General features: G+C 36.6%; 1 protein-coding gene across 1 annotated transcript in view; it reads right to left on the reverse strand.

Moving 5' to 3' along the window:
• Positions 1 to 20,726, reverse strand: part of LOC122792425 (protein disulfide-isomerase A6-like) — a 907,246-nt gene that overhangs the window by 741,554 nt on the left and 144,966 nt on the right. The window contains exon 4 of the mRNA XM_044060214.1: positions 424 to 553. Within this exon, the coding sequence (XP_043916149.1) occupies positions 424 to 553 (130 nt within the window). The remainder of the gene's footprint in view (positions 1 to 423; positions 554 to 20,726) is intronic.

A 20,726-nucleotide genomic window follows, 5' to 3' on the forward strand; every position in this document is an offset into this window, starting at 1 on the left:
TGTGTAAAAGTTACTGTGATAGAGTTGTATCTTGTAAAAGCCAACGTAAGTACATTTCTAAATGCTTCATACTGAAAAAAATTCATCTAAAGCTAGGGGTCACATTCCATAAAAGCAATATGGTTCCAAGAATGCAATGAGCCTCTTTATTCTTGAACTCTAAGTCCAGATATCTTGCTATCATATGTGAACCCATATATTTTAATATGATATGTGCCTTGCTTAGGATATAACCTTGGTGAGGTCATGCTGTAAGCTGGCAAGTCATTATGTATTCAGATCCAGGGAGGCATTTCAAAGAGTCTTACCACATGAACTGCATATTTATATACAAAGAAGTCATACCAAAACATTTAAGGTTATGTGAAAACCCCAGACGCAGCCACGTCAGTGAAGCTCAATGACCCCAGCATTGTTTCTTACCTTGGTTAAAATCAGCAGGCTCATTCTTGTTAGGACCAAATACTTTGATGGTTGGGATGGTCTTCACACCGAAGCGCTCACTTAGGTCATGATGCTTTTCTGAATTAACAGCTCCTACTTTTATAATGCCCTATAAGAGTAAAATAATATACACTGTAAAAAATAGCATCTACAATGGGAGTGTTGTATTCTGTAGCTAAATGTTGATCACACAGTAAAAAGATGAATATTTTCAGAAGTAACACTGCTGGACTTGGAATCCAAAGAATGATAACTCATAAGAAGCACTACATATTCTTCTTTTTAAATGTCAGAAAGTAAAAGTCTGTTATGCAGAAGAAACCTTCTAGGTACAAATTTAGCTCCAAGTGGATGTGGCATGTAGTTCCATTGGCTTGTCACAGCTGCCAGAACATAACCACTATCAGCCGTACTAACATGGGTTTGGTGGGGGGGGTCTTCGTCATTGTAGTTTGGCCTCAGGAATTAAGACTCATTGTTTATCCTAAATGTTCTTTTCACTGCAATACTGTTAATTAGGTAAATGTATGTGGTTAGCAAACCAACTGTGGAATTGTGGGTAGGTGGAGAATGCTTCCTGGAAAACTACATTGTGCATTTATATGTAAATGAGAACTTTTTCCTATTCACATGTTGTTTTATTCCAAAAGGAATGCAATTCGACAGGTAAAGTTGTTTAAGAACTTTACTATGTCAAGACCTCTACAAGCCTGTTTATTTGACTTCCCACATATTTAGGAACATGCTCTTTTACTCCTTACTCCACGAAGGAATTATAACAATGCACAGTGGGGACAAGTGAATAGACATCTGGACAAGGAAGAAGCAAACTACTCCAGAAGAAGCTGTTGCCAAAGATAGAAAGGAAAGAGCATAATTAAAAAGAAACGTAGTGCAAAGAGCAATAAAGAATAAGGCCCCATCTGACTGAAATAATTTCAGCATTATATTCAGAGCACAGTAATCTCTTCTAGAGGGTGTTAAATATCTGGGAGGCATACACTGTGTACCTATCTCCTGAGGTCTGGCACAATGTGCACCAGCTTACAAGAGAGAGTGTAAGGATAACTTTTAAAAGGGCAGACTCTAGGTCTTGGGAAGATGAGGCAGGCACTCAAAAAATATGACCATTATATTGAATTAGACTATCCACCTGTTAAATACGCATGTGGTACATACACACACATATATGAGTGCATGCACACACACACACACACACACACACACACACACACACACACACACACATTCATATGTGATCATGCTTTTTATTATTATTATTTGATTTTTGAATATAGTGAGCAGTGAAGCAGAAAGGGAAAATATTTACATCAGTTTAAGAACAACAGAAATGATGCAGTCAGGGTTGTGATAAATGTTTGATTTTATAGCTAAGTCAATTACACATTAGTACTACCATTCTTGATCAGATATGACTTATTTCACTGTAAAATTGTGTGTGTGTGTGTGTGTGTGTGTGTGTGTGTGTGTGTGTGTGTGTGTGTGTGTGTGTGCGCAGATTCACATTCTGTCTACATCTTTCAGTTTCAAGGCTCTAAGAACTCATTTAAATATTTTCAGGCATACCTAACATATCTCCCATAATCAACGTTCAGTAAATTAAAAACTGAAATAGATAAAGTTGTATGATAAACAGAATGTTATTCAGCCATTTTACAAATCATAAAAATCATAAATTGCTGTTGAGTATTTGATGAATAGCAAAGAAAGTCTTTTTTGTTTACTTTTAATAAAACTGTGAATAACTTTAAAACAAAACATGAGTTTGAATATATGAAAGTTGATCTGTATGTAAATATCTATAAATAGGTTTCCTGAATATGTATCTTCTTCTTTTTGCTAATTAGAAAATGAAGACGGAAACATTTATTTATTTTAGATTTTTTAAATAAATGCAGAGTCGTAAACCAAAAGATATCAGTATATTAAGAGCGCAAAAGGTTCAGCAACAGTTATATGAAAATGAGTGATATTTTACGTCTTCTCATTTTTTCATGTTTCATTATTTCTATAAAATGGCAAGAAAATATAAATCTATTTTCATATAGTTTTAAAGAAGCAAATGTGAATATATTTAAATAAAAGTTAAGAACACAGAGACGCAGTAGGGCAAGAGAGAATATTTTTATTCACAGCTTAGTAAAAATGAGGCATGCTTTATTTATACTGACTTTGTTACATTTTCCTTTTAATCTGCAAAGAATGCATTAAGGAAAAATCTAATTTTGCATGGATTCATTTTTCCTTATGTATAGGATTTGAAATGTATGGCACTTTTCTACGTTCTACATGAACTACAGAATGAACTGGCACCCCCACCTAAGTACCATGTTCAGTCATAGCCTCACATCAGGCTTTGTGCCCACTGAATGGCACACAGCGACGGTTATCACACTCCACAAAGGGGGATCCACCACGGACCCCGTGAACTACTGCCCCATAAGCCTGACAAGCCTGGTCAGCAAGGCCATGGAACATATCATCATGGAACTTATAAATAAAGACATTGGTAATCTCCAATCTCTGGACCCCATCCAGTTCGGGTTTGTAAAAGGCAGATCATGTCACCAAAACTTGATAGACTTCTTTGAAGCAGTCACCAAAACCGTAGATGAGGGTAAGGTGGTTCACACGGCCTATCTAGATCTCGTCAGGGCTTTCGACACCATCTCCCACTCTGGAATTATAGATAAACTCACTAAACTAGCTATAAATCCCTATGTCACAAGATGGGCTGCCAACTTGCTCACTGACAGAACCCACACTGTGAAAGTAGCAGACTCCAAATCCGACTTCAGACCAGTGACAAGTGGAGTACCACAGGGTTCAGTCCTGGGTCCTCTCCTGTTTGGTATCTACTTCTCTGAAGTACAAGCTAACCCAGAAGGTCTTTGGTTAATGAAGTTGCAGATGACTGCAAACTAGAAGCCATAATCGAAACTCCTAATGATGTGGACATCCTACAAAAGGGCCTCACTGAGACAGATGCCTGGTGTCAAAGCCATGGCCTTAAGCTCAATGCCAAAAAGTGCATTGTCATCCCTTTTGGTAAAAACTCTGTACCCATGAACTACCACATAGGCGGTAGTCTACTTAACACTGAAAGTGTGATAAGAGACCTTGGGACACAGGTGGACAGTAGTCTCTCCTTTGATAATCACATCGCCACAGTAGTCAGGAAATCCTTCTACATGTCACACCTGATCACAAAAGGTTTCTCATCCAGGAAAAAAGAGGTAATTGTTGCCCTCTACTCATCACTCATTAGACCCATTATAGAGTACAATTCCCTTTTTGGTATGTACCTCACAAGACATCTACAACAACTGGAAAGGCTGCAGAAATACCTCACAAAGAAGATTACCGGCCTCAAACAGATGCCCTACGCAGACCGTCTGAAAAAACTCCAGCTTTACTCCATCGCATATCACCTACTCAGAGGCGATCTCTGCCTAACATACAAAGCTATGTCAAACCCAGAGCTGTTGGACATGCTCCACTTAAAGAAATCCCAATACCTCCAAGCTACACGCTCTAGCAACCTAAACCTTGTCACCACAATAAATAGAACATGCTGGAGGGATAGATTCCTGTCCCAGAGACTTCCCATACTCTGGAACAAACTACCTATGTATATCAAACAAAGCTCCTCATTAGCACTCTTCAAGAAAAATCTTAATGATTGGATGGGAAATAGGAAATTCACCCCAGAGATCACTTCTGTGGCTCTGCTCGACAGGGGCACAGGAAAATAATTTGCTTGGGTGGCAAAAGCCAGGGTACCTTTTTGACTAGGCTTATATAGGCCCTAGGGCCAATAGCCTAGTACCTACCTATGAACCTATGAATATGTAAACATTATACGTATTAGCTTGTGTATGTTTTTAGAATTTGTAATCTGCTTGTGTGTGAAAAATATTCTTTATTGTCCACTGGACTTGCTGAATGGTTTACAAGTGTATTCCCTGAGTGCAGAAAAAATAAGATTTTAGAAGTTTTTTATCCAGTTCAATGCATGTTTGATTATTTGAACAATTTGATTATCCAAACTACCTTTGGTCCCAATTAGTTAGAATAATCGACTTTCTACTGTATTGTAACCCAAGGCTTGATTCCTTTAGTCTGCATTTGCCTTTCACGTATCTGAGGAAGTCACTTAACCAGTCAGTATTCCCAGGTTGCACTTGAAAAGAGACACTTGTGTCCATTGGTCTAATCTAGTTAACGATTTAAGAAAGAAAATGGCAGGATGTCACCACCTAGATCTATAACTGCTGTCTGGCATGACCCATGACTGGTTAATGTAAAAAGGCATGCTTGGTAATTTTCACCAAGAGCTACTTGATTGCTTGGTATTTCTTGTTAGATGTTTGTCAGTCTTGTGTAATAGATCTCAGTCTCTACATTTATTTGAAACCAGCACAACTTCTTCATAAAATTTCCCAGCAACTTTTGCTCTTTATCATACATACATACTCATTTGGTAGCTGGATAGGTAAGATGATCTGACTGACCATTTATCTCAGTAAACATAAGAATACAGCAAACTCATTAAAATGTAAAGAGTATTGCTTTGCAGTGTGTATACAGTACATAGTATATTACAGTGTACATCAAAGCAACAGGTCTGCCTGTAATTATATTACAAATAGATCTGCAGAAATCTAGAATTTATTCTTTCTGAACTATTATGCCTTGTACCTTTGTAGGGGCTAGTCATCTTGGACTGTTTCAAAGCTCAGTTCTAAACATATCAAATGTGGGTTGGGCACATACATTGTGAGACAATACATCTCATAATCTATTCCTGTAGACAGAAAATAATTTGCTAGTAGACATGTGTTTGTACATGGGGTGGAGAGAGAGAGACAGAGAGAGAACTGAGACACAGAGTAATTAGTCACAGCCCTGCTTGCATTCTGCACAGAACAAGAATCCACCAAGTGGGGAGGGACAGTGTAGGATGTTGTTAAACTTGCATCTGACAGTGAAAGTGATGAGACTGGAACTCTAGTACTTTGGACCATACAGTGCTATTCCTTGGGTGGGGAAGGAACAGTATGATGAAATAGAAAATTTAGTTTATGAGGGCCCATATATGGGTACACAGTAGGGTATCTTATAAGATTTCGTAGCAATTACTTTGGCGAAAGTAGTAATAAGTGTTTGATGTGTCAATCATAACTGTTATGTATCTCTTTTCATATGATAGATTTTTGCAAGTAGAATGTATTTTTAGTGGTAGGACAGTACCGAGATAATTCAATACCCAGATCCTTTAAGACCCCTCCCCCCAATATAACAAGAAATTTAAAAATAAACCCTTAAAGTGAAATACCAGTATAAATAAATTATATAACAAGAGAAACTAAATACTTAATGCCTACAAGAGGTTTCACTCTACCTACCTTAAGGACATACACATTTAAGCAACCATACACTTAAAGCAACCATTAGGAAGCTCAAAGCTAAATATGAATTTAAAATAACCAAAATAGCCATTGAAACCAAAAATAACAACTAATATTTCTTTAGCTATGTCAGGAAGTTATGATTTAACACCTGTCAGTATTCGGAATTAGTCCACAATAGTATATCCAGTTTGACCCAATAGAAATAGATAATATCCCAGCTGACAAATTTAGTGCAAATTTTACCCCAATCACAGTTATAGCTACTTCACTAATTTCAAAGTCTCAGCCACCCCCTATAATTACCATGAATCAAATCTTCTGAGCCCTCTGAAATGTTAGGAACACAGCATTGATGGGTCCTAGTAAAATATGAGGTTGTCTGATTATCAGCACCAAATATGGTCTATCTAAACTTGCATTTACCTCTTTAATCTAAGCGTCTCCATGGGATACATTTCAGAAGACTGCAAAGCAGCCACTGTAATGCCTTTACTGAAGAGTGACCCAAACAAGAAACTCGTTTCATATGTAAAGCTATGAACTCTATCATATCAGATCTCATTAATGTGGACATTGAGAATCTGTTAATCATGAAACTTCATCAATTCACCTTTGTCAAAGGCAGGTCCTGCCTGGTTAACCTTGTTAATTTCTTGGAAAAAGTCACTGAAGCACAGCATATCTGGACTTGGCCAAGGCCTTGATACTATTCCACATGCAGGCTTTATTAACAGATTTGTAACTCTGAACATCAATCCATAGCTAACTAATTACCTCTCAGAATCTACATGGATAGAGTCACAAGTACCACTTTTAAAAGCAAAAAAGCTCAGTGCTGGACCTTTTCCTTCATGGTATCTATTTCTCAAACTGTCAGGTCAATACTTCTGGCCTATGATTATCTAAGTTTGTGGAAGCTATAAACTGGGTGTTGATATTTAATTTTCCATTAACTCATAATTGTTCCAGCACAGATTAGACTATGTTAACAACAAGTGCAAGGAAAATGGCCTCAATTTAAAAGTGAAAAAACTGAGTGTATTTCATTTTGTTAAATAAAACATTAGCAGCTTAAACTGTGCAAGGAAAATACACCGTTAAACAAAACCTTGATGACAGATATTGTACATAGAAACTGCTACAAAAATGCTCTTGAACTGCATCAGAATGTGGTACAATGTGCTGCTAATAAGGTATCTAATAAACACACTGAGAAGCAAGCATGTCTTCCTTATAATAAGATATCACATGAGAAAAGTATTGGTTCAAAGAAAATCCTTAAGGAATGGCCCAAAATAAAGCCTAATGATGGAATGTGTACTTGGTATTGTAGCAAATATGAGATACAGAAAAGAACACATAAGGTGTCAGATGTGCAAGAAATGGCTAAGTCAGACAATATGACTAAGACTGAGGAAAGGGGATATTATACAGACTGACTAGAGCAGAACATATAATCTTTCCATAATCACAGAGATTAAAATACCTTAGAAGCACACAGGTCACACTGGAGGTAATAAGGGTAAAAATGAAAATGGGTTTGAATATGAGAGAACCTGTATCATTCCTTCCACTGAAGACTATAATGAATTGTGTTTATATGTACCACTGAAGAAAGCAATATACTATTGAAATCATATAGTAGTGAAAAAGTGTGCTCTAAGAGAAAGAGCAAATTGTCCATGACATATAGAAAAACAGAGATACTGGACTTGGACAACTTTAAACAACTACTATCAATGTCTTGTAGTATCTTTCGGCTTTTCCCGGTTAGGGGTCGCCACAGAGGAACTCCGGTCCGCTAATGATTGGCAGTAGATTTTTACGTGCCGAGTTGCCAGCTCTGACACACAACCTTCAACGAAGGTACGCCCATTCACGCATGTCTCCACACAGAAGACGCTCTAGCTGAGAATCGAACTGGACAACGTCTTACTGTGAGGCGACAACGCTACCGCAGCACCATCACTGCAGTACAACTACTATCAATGTCTAACAATAAAATAATGTGAAAAATGGATTTGGACCATCATTTCAGTGGCAACTTTTAAAGAGCATCACAAAGTGACAGCTCTGGGCTAGACATGATGACGCACACCTGAAAAAGTCGTACAACTCTGGTCAGATATGGAACTATCAGATCATTACCATAAGTTGTTATTTGGTGTCTGTGATGATATTCAATACGTTAGGGCAAAACTGGTAAAATAGGTATTTACACTTGTGACATAATTTTCCACTGAATTATTTTAAGACTAATAAAAGTAGTTTAGGATAATGTTTAAGTGGTGTTCATTTACCAGTGAATTATAGTTGTTCTATGGTTATTACCCATCTAAATAGAATGAGTATATATTTTTAATAAGCAAACTATATTGAAAATTTTCAGTAATCATCAACAATTACAAAGGAATGAAAAAAAAAAAAAAAGCAGACAGTCTAATAACCTTGTAGAAAACATAAAAATGTTACAAAATCTATGACACTGACCAACAAGTAAATCAACCCCACAAATATTCACCTTAACAACATTATAGGAATGCATGCACTACTGTCAAGCTTCTGCAACACAATAAGCAAATTTTCAATGTGAAATTCACATCAAAACTGGCCATAGCAGGGGATGAAGCCTAGATGGCTAACTGAGAGGAGTGAATTTTGAGAGCTCCATCTTCTTCTTCTTTCGGCTGCTCCCGTTAGGGGTCGCCACAACAGATCAACTGTTTCCATTTCTTCCCATCCTCTGCATCTCGCTCTGTCACACCAACCACCTGCATGTCCTCTCTCACCACATCCATAAACCTTATCTTAGGCCTTCCTATTTTCCTGTTACCTGGCAGCTTCATCCTTGGCATCTTTTTCCCAATATACTCTGCATCCCTCCTCAGCACATGTCCAAACCAATGTAATCTTGCCTCTCTGGCTTTGTCTCTAAACCTTCCAACCAGGGCTGAACCTCTAATATACTTATTCCTAATCCTGTCCATCCTAATCACACCCAGTGCAAATCTTAACATCTTCAACTCTGCCACATCAAGCTCTGACTCCTGCCTTTTTGTCAATGCCACAGTCTTCAACCTATATAACATAGCTGGTCTCACTACCCTCTTGTAGACCTTCCCTCTCACTCTTACTGGTACTTGTCTGTCACAAATCACTCCTGACACTCTTCTCCACCCACTCCATCCTGCCTGTACTCTCTTCTTCACCTCTCTTGGGAGGGTAGCCTAATAGTTAAGGTGTTTGCTTTACAAACACAAGGTGCTGGGTTCGAGTCTCACAAGGGATAATTGGCTAGGCTTAAAATGTCTTGCAAGGGCAGTTAGCTTAGTATGAACCTATGAATCTTCCACACTCACCATTACTCTGAACTGTTGATCCCAAGTATTTAAACTCATCCACCTTCACCACCTTTACTCCCTGCATCCTCATCATTCCTCTATCCTCCCTCTCATTCACACACATATATTCTGTCTTAGTCCTGCTGACCTTCATTCCTCTTTTCCCTAGAGCATATCTCCACCTCTCCAGGGGCTCCTCCACCTGTTCCCTACTCTCACTACAGATCACAATGTCATCTGCAAACATCATAGTCCACAGGGACTCCTGTCTGATCTCATCTGTCAACCTGTCCATCACCATTGCAAATAAGAAAGGGCTCAGAGCTGATCCTTGATGTAATCCCACCTCCACCTTAAATGCAACTGTCATTCCCACCACAGACCTCACCGCTGTCACACTACCCTCGTACATATCCTGTACCACTCTTACATACTTCTCTTACACTCTCGACTTCCTCATACAATACCACAACTCCTCTCTAGGCACCCTGTCATATGCTTTCTCTAAATCCACAAAGACACAATGCAACTCCTTCTGACCTTCTCTGTACTTCTCCATCAACACTCTCAGGGCAAACATCGCATCTATAGTGCTCTTTCCTGGCATGAAACCATACTGCTGATCACTAATCATCACCTCCCTTCTTAACCTAGCTTCCACTACTCTTTCCTATAACTTCATGCTGTGACTGATCAGTTTAATCCCTCTGTAGTTACTACAGCTCTGCACATCACCCTTATTCTTAAAAATTGGTACCAAAACACTTTTTCTCCATTCCTCAGGCATCCTCTCACTTTCCAAAATTTCATTAAACAATCTAGTTAAAAACTCCACTGCCATTTCACCTAAACACCTCCATGCTTCCACAGGTATGTCATCTGGACCAACAGCCTTTCTGTTCTTCATCCTCTTCATAGCTATCCTTACTTCTTCCTTGCTAATACACTGCACTTCATGATTCACTATCCACACATCATCCAGCCTTCTCTCTCTCTCTCTCTCTCTCTCATTCTCTTCATTCATCAACCCCTCAAAGTACTCTTTCCTTCTGCTCAACACACTCGCCTCACTTGTGAGTATGTTTCCTTTATCACCTTTACCTGCTGCACATCTTTACTAGCTCGGTCCCTCTGTCTAGCCAATCGGTACAGGTCCTTTTCTCCCTCCTTAGTGTCCAACCTTTTATACAACTCTTCATATTTTGAGAGCTCCATAAACTAGTATAATAATATAGGAAAACTTTATTATTTTCAAGTTTAAAACATCAGAAATCTACAGATAAATTACTAAACTACATAAATATGAATTTTGGTGGAGATATACAAAAATTTGCCTGTCAAATAACTTTGAGATATATTGATTCACTGAATATGAACAACTCAAGGAATTCTCATCCAGATGCTGCTTTGAAAAAAGAACTGCAATTGATGACAGCTACCTTACAGGAACTATCTTTGAAGATAGATGGCTTTACAAATGACTTAGAAAACCTCAAATTAAATTCTCAAAAACAGACTGATACTCTTAAGGAACTATTACAGCAACACCATACAAAAATAACAAATATAGAGACTTCTCTAAATGACATTGAAGGAAGACTCAAAGAGGAAGAATTCCAAAAATAATTTCTGCTTAAACAGAATACATGGCTGCTTAACAAAATAGACGACTTAGAAAACAGGGAAAGGAGAAACAATATAAGGATCTTTGGTCTGCCTGAAAACACTGAAGGAGAAGACATTATTTCATTAACAACCTGGATTCCTGATTTTTTAGACTTGAAAGAGGGACTTTCATTTGGAATTAAAATGGCACATAGAGCACTGAGGAAACCTGCTTCTAACTCAACAAATACTCCACCTAGATCCACAGTTATAAAATTTCTTTCATTTCTGGGCAATTAACTATTATTAAAATCTGCTTGGAGAAAATCACCCATAAAATACAATCAAAGCCTGATAATTTGACAATGATTATTCTTCCAGAATACTAGAACAAAGGAAAAAAGTCTGGCCAATAATAAAACTGTTGAAAAAAAACAACATTAAAGCACAGCTGGCCTTTACAGCCAAGATAAAAATACTTTTTGCCAATGAGATGAGAACATTTAATGACTTAGAAGAAGCTACTATATTCATCAAAAACAACAACATAGTGTCTATCCCAAAAGAAATGGAATGGATGGCCCCTACTCTTAAAAGAATAAAAGAAAAATCTTTGGACTGATGCTAGAAAGAAGAAACAAAAAACTGATTCCAAGATAGCTGTCCCAAAAAAATAACTCTTAACTACATTTCTCAAAGTATCAACTGATATGGTACGTCACTTGTCATCTGTTTTTATTTTTCAAAAAAGGAGGGTTTCTTAAACAACTGAGTAACAGTAATGATTTATTCAGAATGTCCAGAGTCCAGTAATTCTTCACAAACAAAGGTAGGTCAAGATGGGTTACTATTTAAAGCCGTGATGGTGCAGCGGTTAGCGTTGTTGCCTCACAGCAAGAGGTTCTCTCGTTCGATTCTGAGCTGGAGCACCTTCTGTGTGGAGCCTGCATGCCCTCCCCACGGTCGAGTGACATTAAAGACATGCAGGTAGGTGCGTGCATGAATGGGTGTGTCTTCTTTGAAGGTTGGGCATCAGGCTGGCAACTCAGCACCATAAAAATCCACTGCCAATCATTAGCGGACCAGAGTTCCACTCTGGTGACCCTTAACCAGGAAAAGCTGAAAGACATTACTATAAGCCAAACAAAGCAACATATAATACAAACATAGAAGTTTCTATTTCCCTACTTGAACTCAGTGAATACTTATCTTGTTCGTTTTTCATTGATTTTACTTATAATAATTTAAGTAATTAATTAACTAATTCAACAAGGTACCATTCATCTGAGTTCAGACTCAAATGTAACAAATTAACATTATGTATAATAACAGTAACAGTAGAGTGTTTTGAAAAAAAAATGCTGTCCTGGAGACTAATGCCTTCTTCAATTAAAGTATGATTTAGAAATGATATGTATATCCTGGTTGAATAATAGTAGCAAGCTCTTAGTACAGATGTCATCATTATTCTGCTTAAATATAGTTAATATCAATTATGGCAGGCATTACAGCTACAAGTGCTGTTTGATCAATCCTGATATGGTGTGTGTGGATGCAGCTGTCTCTGGCAGCTAGTACACATGTCATTATTATTCTGTCTACACATAGTTAATATAAATTATGACAGGTATCATAGCTTCGAGTGCTGCTTGATCAATCCTGATATGGTGTGCGTGGATGCAGCTGTGTCTGGCAGCTAGTACAAATGTCATTATAATTCTGGCTAAACATAGTTAATATCAATTATGGCAGGTATCATAGCTTTGAGTGCTGTTTGATTAAGCCTGACATGGTGTGTGTGTGGATGCAGCTGTGTCTGGCAGCTGTTGTATGTTGCCATTTTCGTCTCCAGGAAGCTGTGGGTTGCAGCTTGTGATCAAGGTTTATTGATGCTTGTGTATTAGAAAGAGACATTTGGTGTTTTAGCCTGGATCCGGGGGAAGGGGTGGATAAAACTGTGATTTAGGATATTTTGGCAGAGAATAGTTTGTTTATACATCTGCTGAGAGAGAGGTGGGAAGGCTGGAAGAATGTGTTATCTCTTGTTGTGGCAGCTTGTTGGGAGTTTTTTTTTTTTTTTAACTGTTTGCTCTCCGTTCTTTTCCTGGCTGTTGCCTCACTGAAAAGGAAGGAATTTAGGCTTGAAGTTGCAGTGAAGTGAAGCTTTGCTTCAGATGCATCACGAGCCTCTGGTATGCAGTACACAGACACACTAACAGAAACAGATGCCTCCAGGTTGATATGGTAACGAAGACAGAGTGATGATAATGCTTAACGGCTCTTAGGAGCCTCCGAGATGATTCTCAGCAATGTTTTTGGTTTAAAAAAAATAAATAAATATAATAAAAGGGCTGTTTTAAACCACACAATCACATATTGATGGTCTCCCAACACTTCATTTAGCTCATTAAGTTGATTCTTAATAAAAATAAATAAATAAATAATAAGAGCAATCTTATATTTAAAATGTATTTTGGTCCAAACACATTAGACTTACATAAGAGTGGAAGTCTGAGTTATTGTGAAAGACTAAGAGAACTTGGTCTTGTGCAGAGCCCTTTGCAGTGGTCTGGGAGGTGAGTTTGCTCGGACGTGTTGGGCATATGGGGATAGCTGATTCTAGGAGTGTTTGGGGTTGCCAGGAAGTACTAGAGAGTCATCAGATTTCCTGCGTGGAAATATCTGTGGGAATGGAAGTTGTGTTGATTGGTTCACTGGCAGAGTGGCCACTGCATGGAACAGGCTGGTAAAATGGAACAGGACAAATTTTGGTTTGGATATTTTAAGAACAGCCTGGAAACACACCACATGAACTAGTGAATGGTATTCTGGCAAAACTGGATAGGTATTGTTGTCCATACTTGAAGTACTGATATGTGTGTATGTAAGGATGGAAATATAACAAATAAGAAAGTAGAAGGGTCTCATAATTTAAAGTCTATGGACTGTATAAACATGCATGGAAGGAGCTAATAATAAGAATAAGCATTACAGCTTGTGGTTTCTCAAATAACTAAGCAAAAGCCAAAAAACACACACATACACAAACACACACACACACACACACACACACACACACACACACACACACACACACACACACACACACACAATAGTTATGTAATGTATGATTTTAGTAAATCTAGACATAAAATATATAATCGTCATATACGATGAAGCAGTCTGCTGAATTTAGATATTAAAGACAGGATTTAATAACATGGGTTTGTGTATAATAACACTACTGTCTTAAATTGTCATAAATGACATTTACTACATTGAAAATCAAGGGGAAGCATGATGATTTTCTTATATAAGTAAATATGCATAACACGTCATGTAATTCCTTTAACTTGAATTGTTTTTGTAACCCATCTTGACCATATATAATACTTAAGTGGTTACCAAGGTAACTAATGTTTATACATGCAGGAAGGTGCGTGCATGAATGGGTGTGTCTTCTTTGAAGGTTGGGCATCAGGCTGGCAACTCAGCACCATAAAAATCCACTGCCAATCATTAGCGGACCAGAGTTCCACTCTGGTGACCCTTAACCAGGAAAAGCTGAAAGACATTACTATAAGCCAAACAAAGCAACATGTAATACAAACATAGAAGTTTCTATTCCCCTACTTGAACTGAGTGAATACTTATCTTGTTCGTTTTTCATTGATTTTACTTATAATAATTTAAGTAATTAATTAACTAATTCAACAAGGTACCATTCATCTGAGTTCAGACTCAAATGTAACAAATTAACATTATGTATAATAACAGTAACAGTAGAGTGTTTTGAAAAAAAAATGCTGTCCTGGAGACTAATGCCTTCTTCAATTAAAGTATGATTTAGAAATGATATGTATATCCTGGTTGAATAATAGTAGCAAGCTCTTAGTACAAATGTCATCATTATTCTGCTTAAATATAGTTAATATCAATTATGGCAGGCATTACAGCTACAAGTGCTGTTTGATCAATCCTGATATGGTGTGTGTGGATGCAGCTGTCTCTGGCAGCTAGTACACATGTCATTATTATTCTGTCTAAACATAGTTAATATAAATTACGACAGGTATCATAGCTTCGAGTGCTGCTTGATCAATCCTGATATGGTGTGCGTGGATGCAGCTGTGTCTGGCAGCTAGTACAAATGTCATTATTATTCTGGCTAGACATAGTTAATATCAATTATGGCAGGTATCATAGCTTTGAGTGCTGTTTGATTAAGCCTGACATGGTGTGTGTGTGTGGATGCAGCTGTGTCTGGCAGCTGTTGTATGTTGCCATTTTCGTCTCCAGGAAGCTGTGGGTTGCAGCTTGTGATCAAGGTTTACTGATGCTTGTGTATTAGAAAGAGACATTTGGTGTTTTAGCCTGGATCCGGGGGAAGGGGTGGATAAAACTGTGATTTAGGGTATTTTGGTAGAGAATAGTTTGTTTATACATCTGCTGAGAGAGAGGTGGGAAGGCTGGAAGAATGTGTTATCTGTTGTTGTGGCAGCTTGTTGGGAGTTTTTTTTTTTTTTTAACTGTTTGCTCTCCGTTCTTTTCCTGGCTGTTGCCTCACTGAAAAGGAGGGAATTTAGGCTTGAAGTTGCATCGAAGTGATGCTTTGCTTCAGATGCATCACGAGCCTCTGGTATGCAGTACACAGACACACTAACAGAAACAGATGCCTCCAGGTTGATATGGTAATAAAGACAGAGTGATGATAATGCTTAACGGCTCTTAGGAGCCTCCGAGATGATTCTCAGCAATGTTTTTGGTTTAAAAAAAATAAATAAATATAATAAAAGGGCTGTTTTAAACCACACAATCACATATTGATGGTCTCCCAACACTTCATTTAGCTCATTAAGTTGATTCTTAATCTTCTTCTTCTTTCGGCTTTTTCCCGGTTAGGGGTCGCCACAGCGGATCACCTTGTCCGCACATTGAATGGCAGTGGAGTTTTACGGTGTCGAGTTGCCAGCCCGGCGCCCAACCTTCCACAGAAGGCACACTCACACGCACACCTAGGGCCAATTTAGAGTGTCCAATCCACCTGCAGCATGTCTTTGGGATGTGGGAAACGGAGCACCGGAGGAAACCAGCGACCACAGGGAGGACATGCAGACTCCGCACAGAAGGCACCCCAGCCGAGGATCGAACCGGAGAACCTCTTGCTGTGTGGCAGCAATGCTAACCACTGCACCACCGTGGCCGCCCATTAAGTTGATTCTTAATAAAAATAAATAAATAAATAATAAGAGCAATCTTATATTTAAAATGTATTTTGGTCCAAACACATTAGACTTACATAAGAGTGGAAGTCTGAGTTATTGTGAAAGACTAAGAGAACTTGGTCTTGTGCAGAGCCCTTTGCAGTGGTCTGGGAGGTGAGTTTGCTCGGACGTGTTGGGCATATGGGGATAGCTGATTCTAGGAGTGTTTGGGGTTGCCAGGAAGTACTAGAGAGTCATCAGATTTCCTGCGTGGAAATATCTGTGGGAATGGAAGTTGTGTTGATTGGTTCACTGGCAGAGTGGCCACTGCATGGAACAGGCTGGTAAAATGGAACAGGACAAATTTTGGTTTGGATATTTTAAGAACAGCCTGGAAACACACCACATGAACTAGTGAATGGTATTCTGGCAAAACTGGATAGGTATTGTTGTCCATACTTGAAGTACTGATATGTGTGTATGTAAGGATGGAAATATAACAAATAAGAAAGTAGAAGGGTCTCATAATTTAAAGTCTATGGACTGTATAAACATGCATGGAAGGAGCTAATAATAAGAATAAGCATTACAGCTTGTGGTTTCTCAAATAACTAAGCAAAAGCCAAAAAACACACACATACACAAACACACACACACACACACACACACACACACACAATAGTTATGTAATGTATGATTTTAGTAAATCTAGACATAAAATATATAATCGTCATATACGATGAAGCAGTCTGCTGAATTTAGATATTAAAGACAGGATTTAATAACATGGGTTTGTGTATAATAACACTACTGTCTTAAATTGTCATAAATGACATTTACTACATTGAAAATCAAGGGGAAGCATGATGATTTTCTTATATAAGTAAATATGCATAACACGTCATGTAATTCCTTTAACTTGAATTGTTTTTGTAACCCATCTTGACCATATATAATACTTAAGTGGTTACCAAGGTAACTAATGTTTATATGTGACATCAAACTGACAAAGTTGTTCAAGAGAAACAATAGAAGCCTGAACTTGAAATGTCACAGACTGTAACAACCATATTCTCAACAAATAGTATTAAATTGACAATAGGCACTCGGTTTAATAACATGGGCTTGTGTATAATAACACTGCTGTTTTAATTTGTCATAAATGACATACACTATATTGAACATCAAGGGGGAGCATGATGATTTTCTCATAAAAGTAAATGTGCATAACAAGTCATATAATTGCTTTAGCTTGAATTGTGGTTTTGTAACACATCTTGACCATACATAATACTTAAGCTGTTACCAAGGTAACTAATGTTTTATACATGACATCAAACTGACAAGTTGTTCAAGGGAAACAATAGAAGCCTGAACTAGGAATGTCACAGAATGTAACAATCACATTCTGAACAAATAGTATTAAATTGACAATAATCACTCAGTTTAACATTTGCTGTTTATACAAAATAGAATGGTGCCATTTAAATCTAAAAGCTTTCAGTATATGCCATAAAATGGCAATTTATGAATATGGAAAGGGAACTTTAATCATTAATTGCAATAAGTGAATTTGTTGTTTTTAACCTATAATTTCACTCATTTTATAATAAGAAATGACAGATATGAAAATCCTTATGTGAAGGAAATAGGAGGTATTGCACTGATAATTAAAATGTACTAACTTTCATCAATGTTCACATAAAACAAAATTGATGCTTTCAGTAAGTTAGCAACATACAAAGTGATTACTTAAATGTGGGCAAAAATGAAATATAACTTTGGATATAGTCAGTAAAATACACTGTATTATAAACATTAGGTATAAATATTATTACCATCTATTTATATTAAGTAATATGTTTTGAAAGATTTCATCAATAAGGGTGAATATGTTGAATAACTGTCTGCTATAATCTTTTACTGAGGTTTTATATATAATACATCCTACTTTACTATGATTGAATTGCTTGTCATCTATCTTTCATGTAAATATTAATTGCTTATACAATAAGTAGACATTTATATTGTATTAGAATTATGTCTAATCTACAATAGTACTATATCTGTTCAAAATAATATAAATATTGCTTATTCCTTTTACAAATATTCTCCATATGATAATTTAATTTATGGAGCTCAGATGTTCTGGATTGTCAAAGTATGAGTGATAATCTGATGGATTTAGGTTTATCCATTTGATTAGGAATAATTTTCATTCCATGGCTAGTGTGGATCTTAATTTTGTTAACATTTATTAATTAAAATTTGTTATTTTACAAAAACATGTTTAGTATGCCTGACCAAAACATTACTTTATTGGTAATCGCTCAAAGTATAAAACTGATAATTTCCTTTAAAAGCTCAAACATATACTTTATAGTTATCAGAGGAAAATGTTTAATAGTCACAATAAAACAAAAAATACATAGTCTAAATAACCTAAGATGGATTTAACTTTATTATCTTTAAATACCAATGGCTTAAACAATCCTAGCAAGAGATCAAATCTACTGAAATATTTAAAATTGAACAAAGTACAAATTGTCTTCCTTAAAGAAACTCATTTTAAAACAAATGACAATTACAAATGGAATCCTAAGGAATATATGATATTGGTGCAATCCACTTATAAGAGAAAGACAAAAGGGGTAACAATTTTATGGAAAACAAATGTGATTAACCCAGAAATCATTTATAAGTATGAAGATAAAGAAGGCCTTATGACATTATTAATAAAGACCCTAGCCAATCTCTACTGGTGTCCAGGCATTGGAACATAAACTGTTAGAAAACACTTGGATTTCCTTTCCAATAATTATAAAGGCAACTTAATATTAGGAGGAGATTTTAACTATATATTTCATATTTCTGAAACTACAAATAAAAGACCACTGCGTACATCTGCTGTATCAAAAGCTTTAAACAAGTGGGTAGAATCATTTCATCTTGTAGATACTTTCAACTTTAAAGAAGATAAATAAAGAAGATAAATATTTATGGAATTGGTGCTAAGAGTTAATTTCTTGACATTTGAAGGTGAATTTTACAAACAGAACCAGGGGGGTGCAATGGGCACTGCGTGCACCCCCCCCCCCTGTTTGCGAACACATTTATTTTATGGTGGGAACTGAACATTTTGTTCAAATCCCCACTATATAGGTTTTGCCTGGTCTATTTTAGATTTTTGGACGATTTATTTTTTCTGTGGACAGACACTAGAGAACAATTAGAAATGTTTTTTTTAATTTAATGCAAAGTAGTTCTGATTGTTTGAAGTTTTCAAATAAACAGGATGTGAAAGTGATGAGCTATTTAGATATTTTATTTTTTAACAAAGGTGATGCTACTCTTACCACCAGAAATTTTAGGAAACCTACATTTTGTAACACATATTTGCATTATACGAGCTGCCACCCCATTTATCAGAAAAAAGGGGTAGTTAAGAGTCAGCTAATTCGAGCCTCACTTCTCACTTCTGATTCTTCTGACTATTTAGAAGAATTTTCAGTAATTAAAAAATGTTTATTGACAGGGGATACCCTATAGATTTATTGGAGAAAATTATTGATGAAGTTTGGGTTGGGAGACAGGATAAATATTCGCCAATCATAAAACATGGGGTGCAAGCACAGTTAATACAATGGAAAACAAAATGACCAGGGCATTTTCACCGAATACAAATATGGTATTGCATTACACAACTGATATTAAGGCTATTGAAAAGATTATTAATAAAAACTGGATGTTATTGCAAGTTGATAGTAACATTTGTCATTTATTTAAATCACCACCATTTTTTACATACAAAAACAGGCAGAATGTTAAGATGATGTTGGAAAGAAGTATGAGTAGGGGTGTCCCTACGACTAGGAAATGTCACCAGTGTGCATATTATTCCTACATTAATGTGAAAGAGGACAATGGAGTTTTGAACATTATTAACCATTGGGACACAGTAAAATGTTTAAATTGTAGAGCTGAAAAAATTATTTATCTTGCTATGTGTTGCACATGCAGCACGTTTTATGTAGGTAAGACTAAGAATAGTTTGAAACACTGAATATATCAGCATGTATACAGCATAAAAAAGGGGGACAACAGAAGTGCACTGGCAAGGCATGTCATGTGCTGTCAAAACTTCAATAAGTTTGTTTTTTTGATACTTGAACAAACTACAACAACATCATTTTCAGGAGATGGGAAGAACATCTTATTGCATAGAGAAATGTTGTAGCAGATTAGGTTAGATGCAACAAACCCACAAGGGTTAAATGAATATATTTTGATTTCAAGTGAGTTGAAAAAATGTTCACTTACACTTTAAAGTATATGAAGCATCTATTACATTTGGTATTGTGGCTGCAACATTTAGTTACTGTTGCTTTATTTCTGTTTGGTATGTTTAATTGCTTGACAGGTTTTATTGGAGGTTTTTATATGGGTGTGTCTTTGCATTGTATTTAAATTTGTTTTTTACTATTTGTCTTGGTTTTGAGGATGTCTTAATGTAGACAAAAGCGCTTAACCAAGTGGATTTGTTACTTTTAAGATTTCAAGATTAAAATTGTGTTTCAGCCTTTTGACTGGCTTCGTCATCATTATTATTGGAATTGTTTTGCAGCCTGGATACTTGTGGATTTATTTTGGTTACTCTTATAGATTATGTTAATAAAGAAAATAAACACTCATAATTG

This window comes from Protopterus annectens, chromosome 1.part2 (genome assembly GCF_019279795.1).
Source record: "Protopterus annectens isolate FY-2018-M chromosome 1.part2, PAN1.0, whole genome shotgun sequence".
NCBI classification, from domain to species: Eukaryota; Metazoa; Chordata; order Ceratodontiformes; family Protopteridae; genus Protopterus; species Protopterus annectens.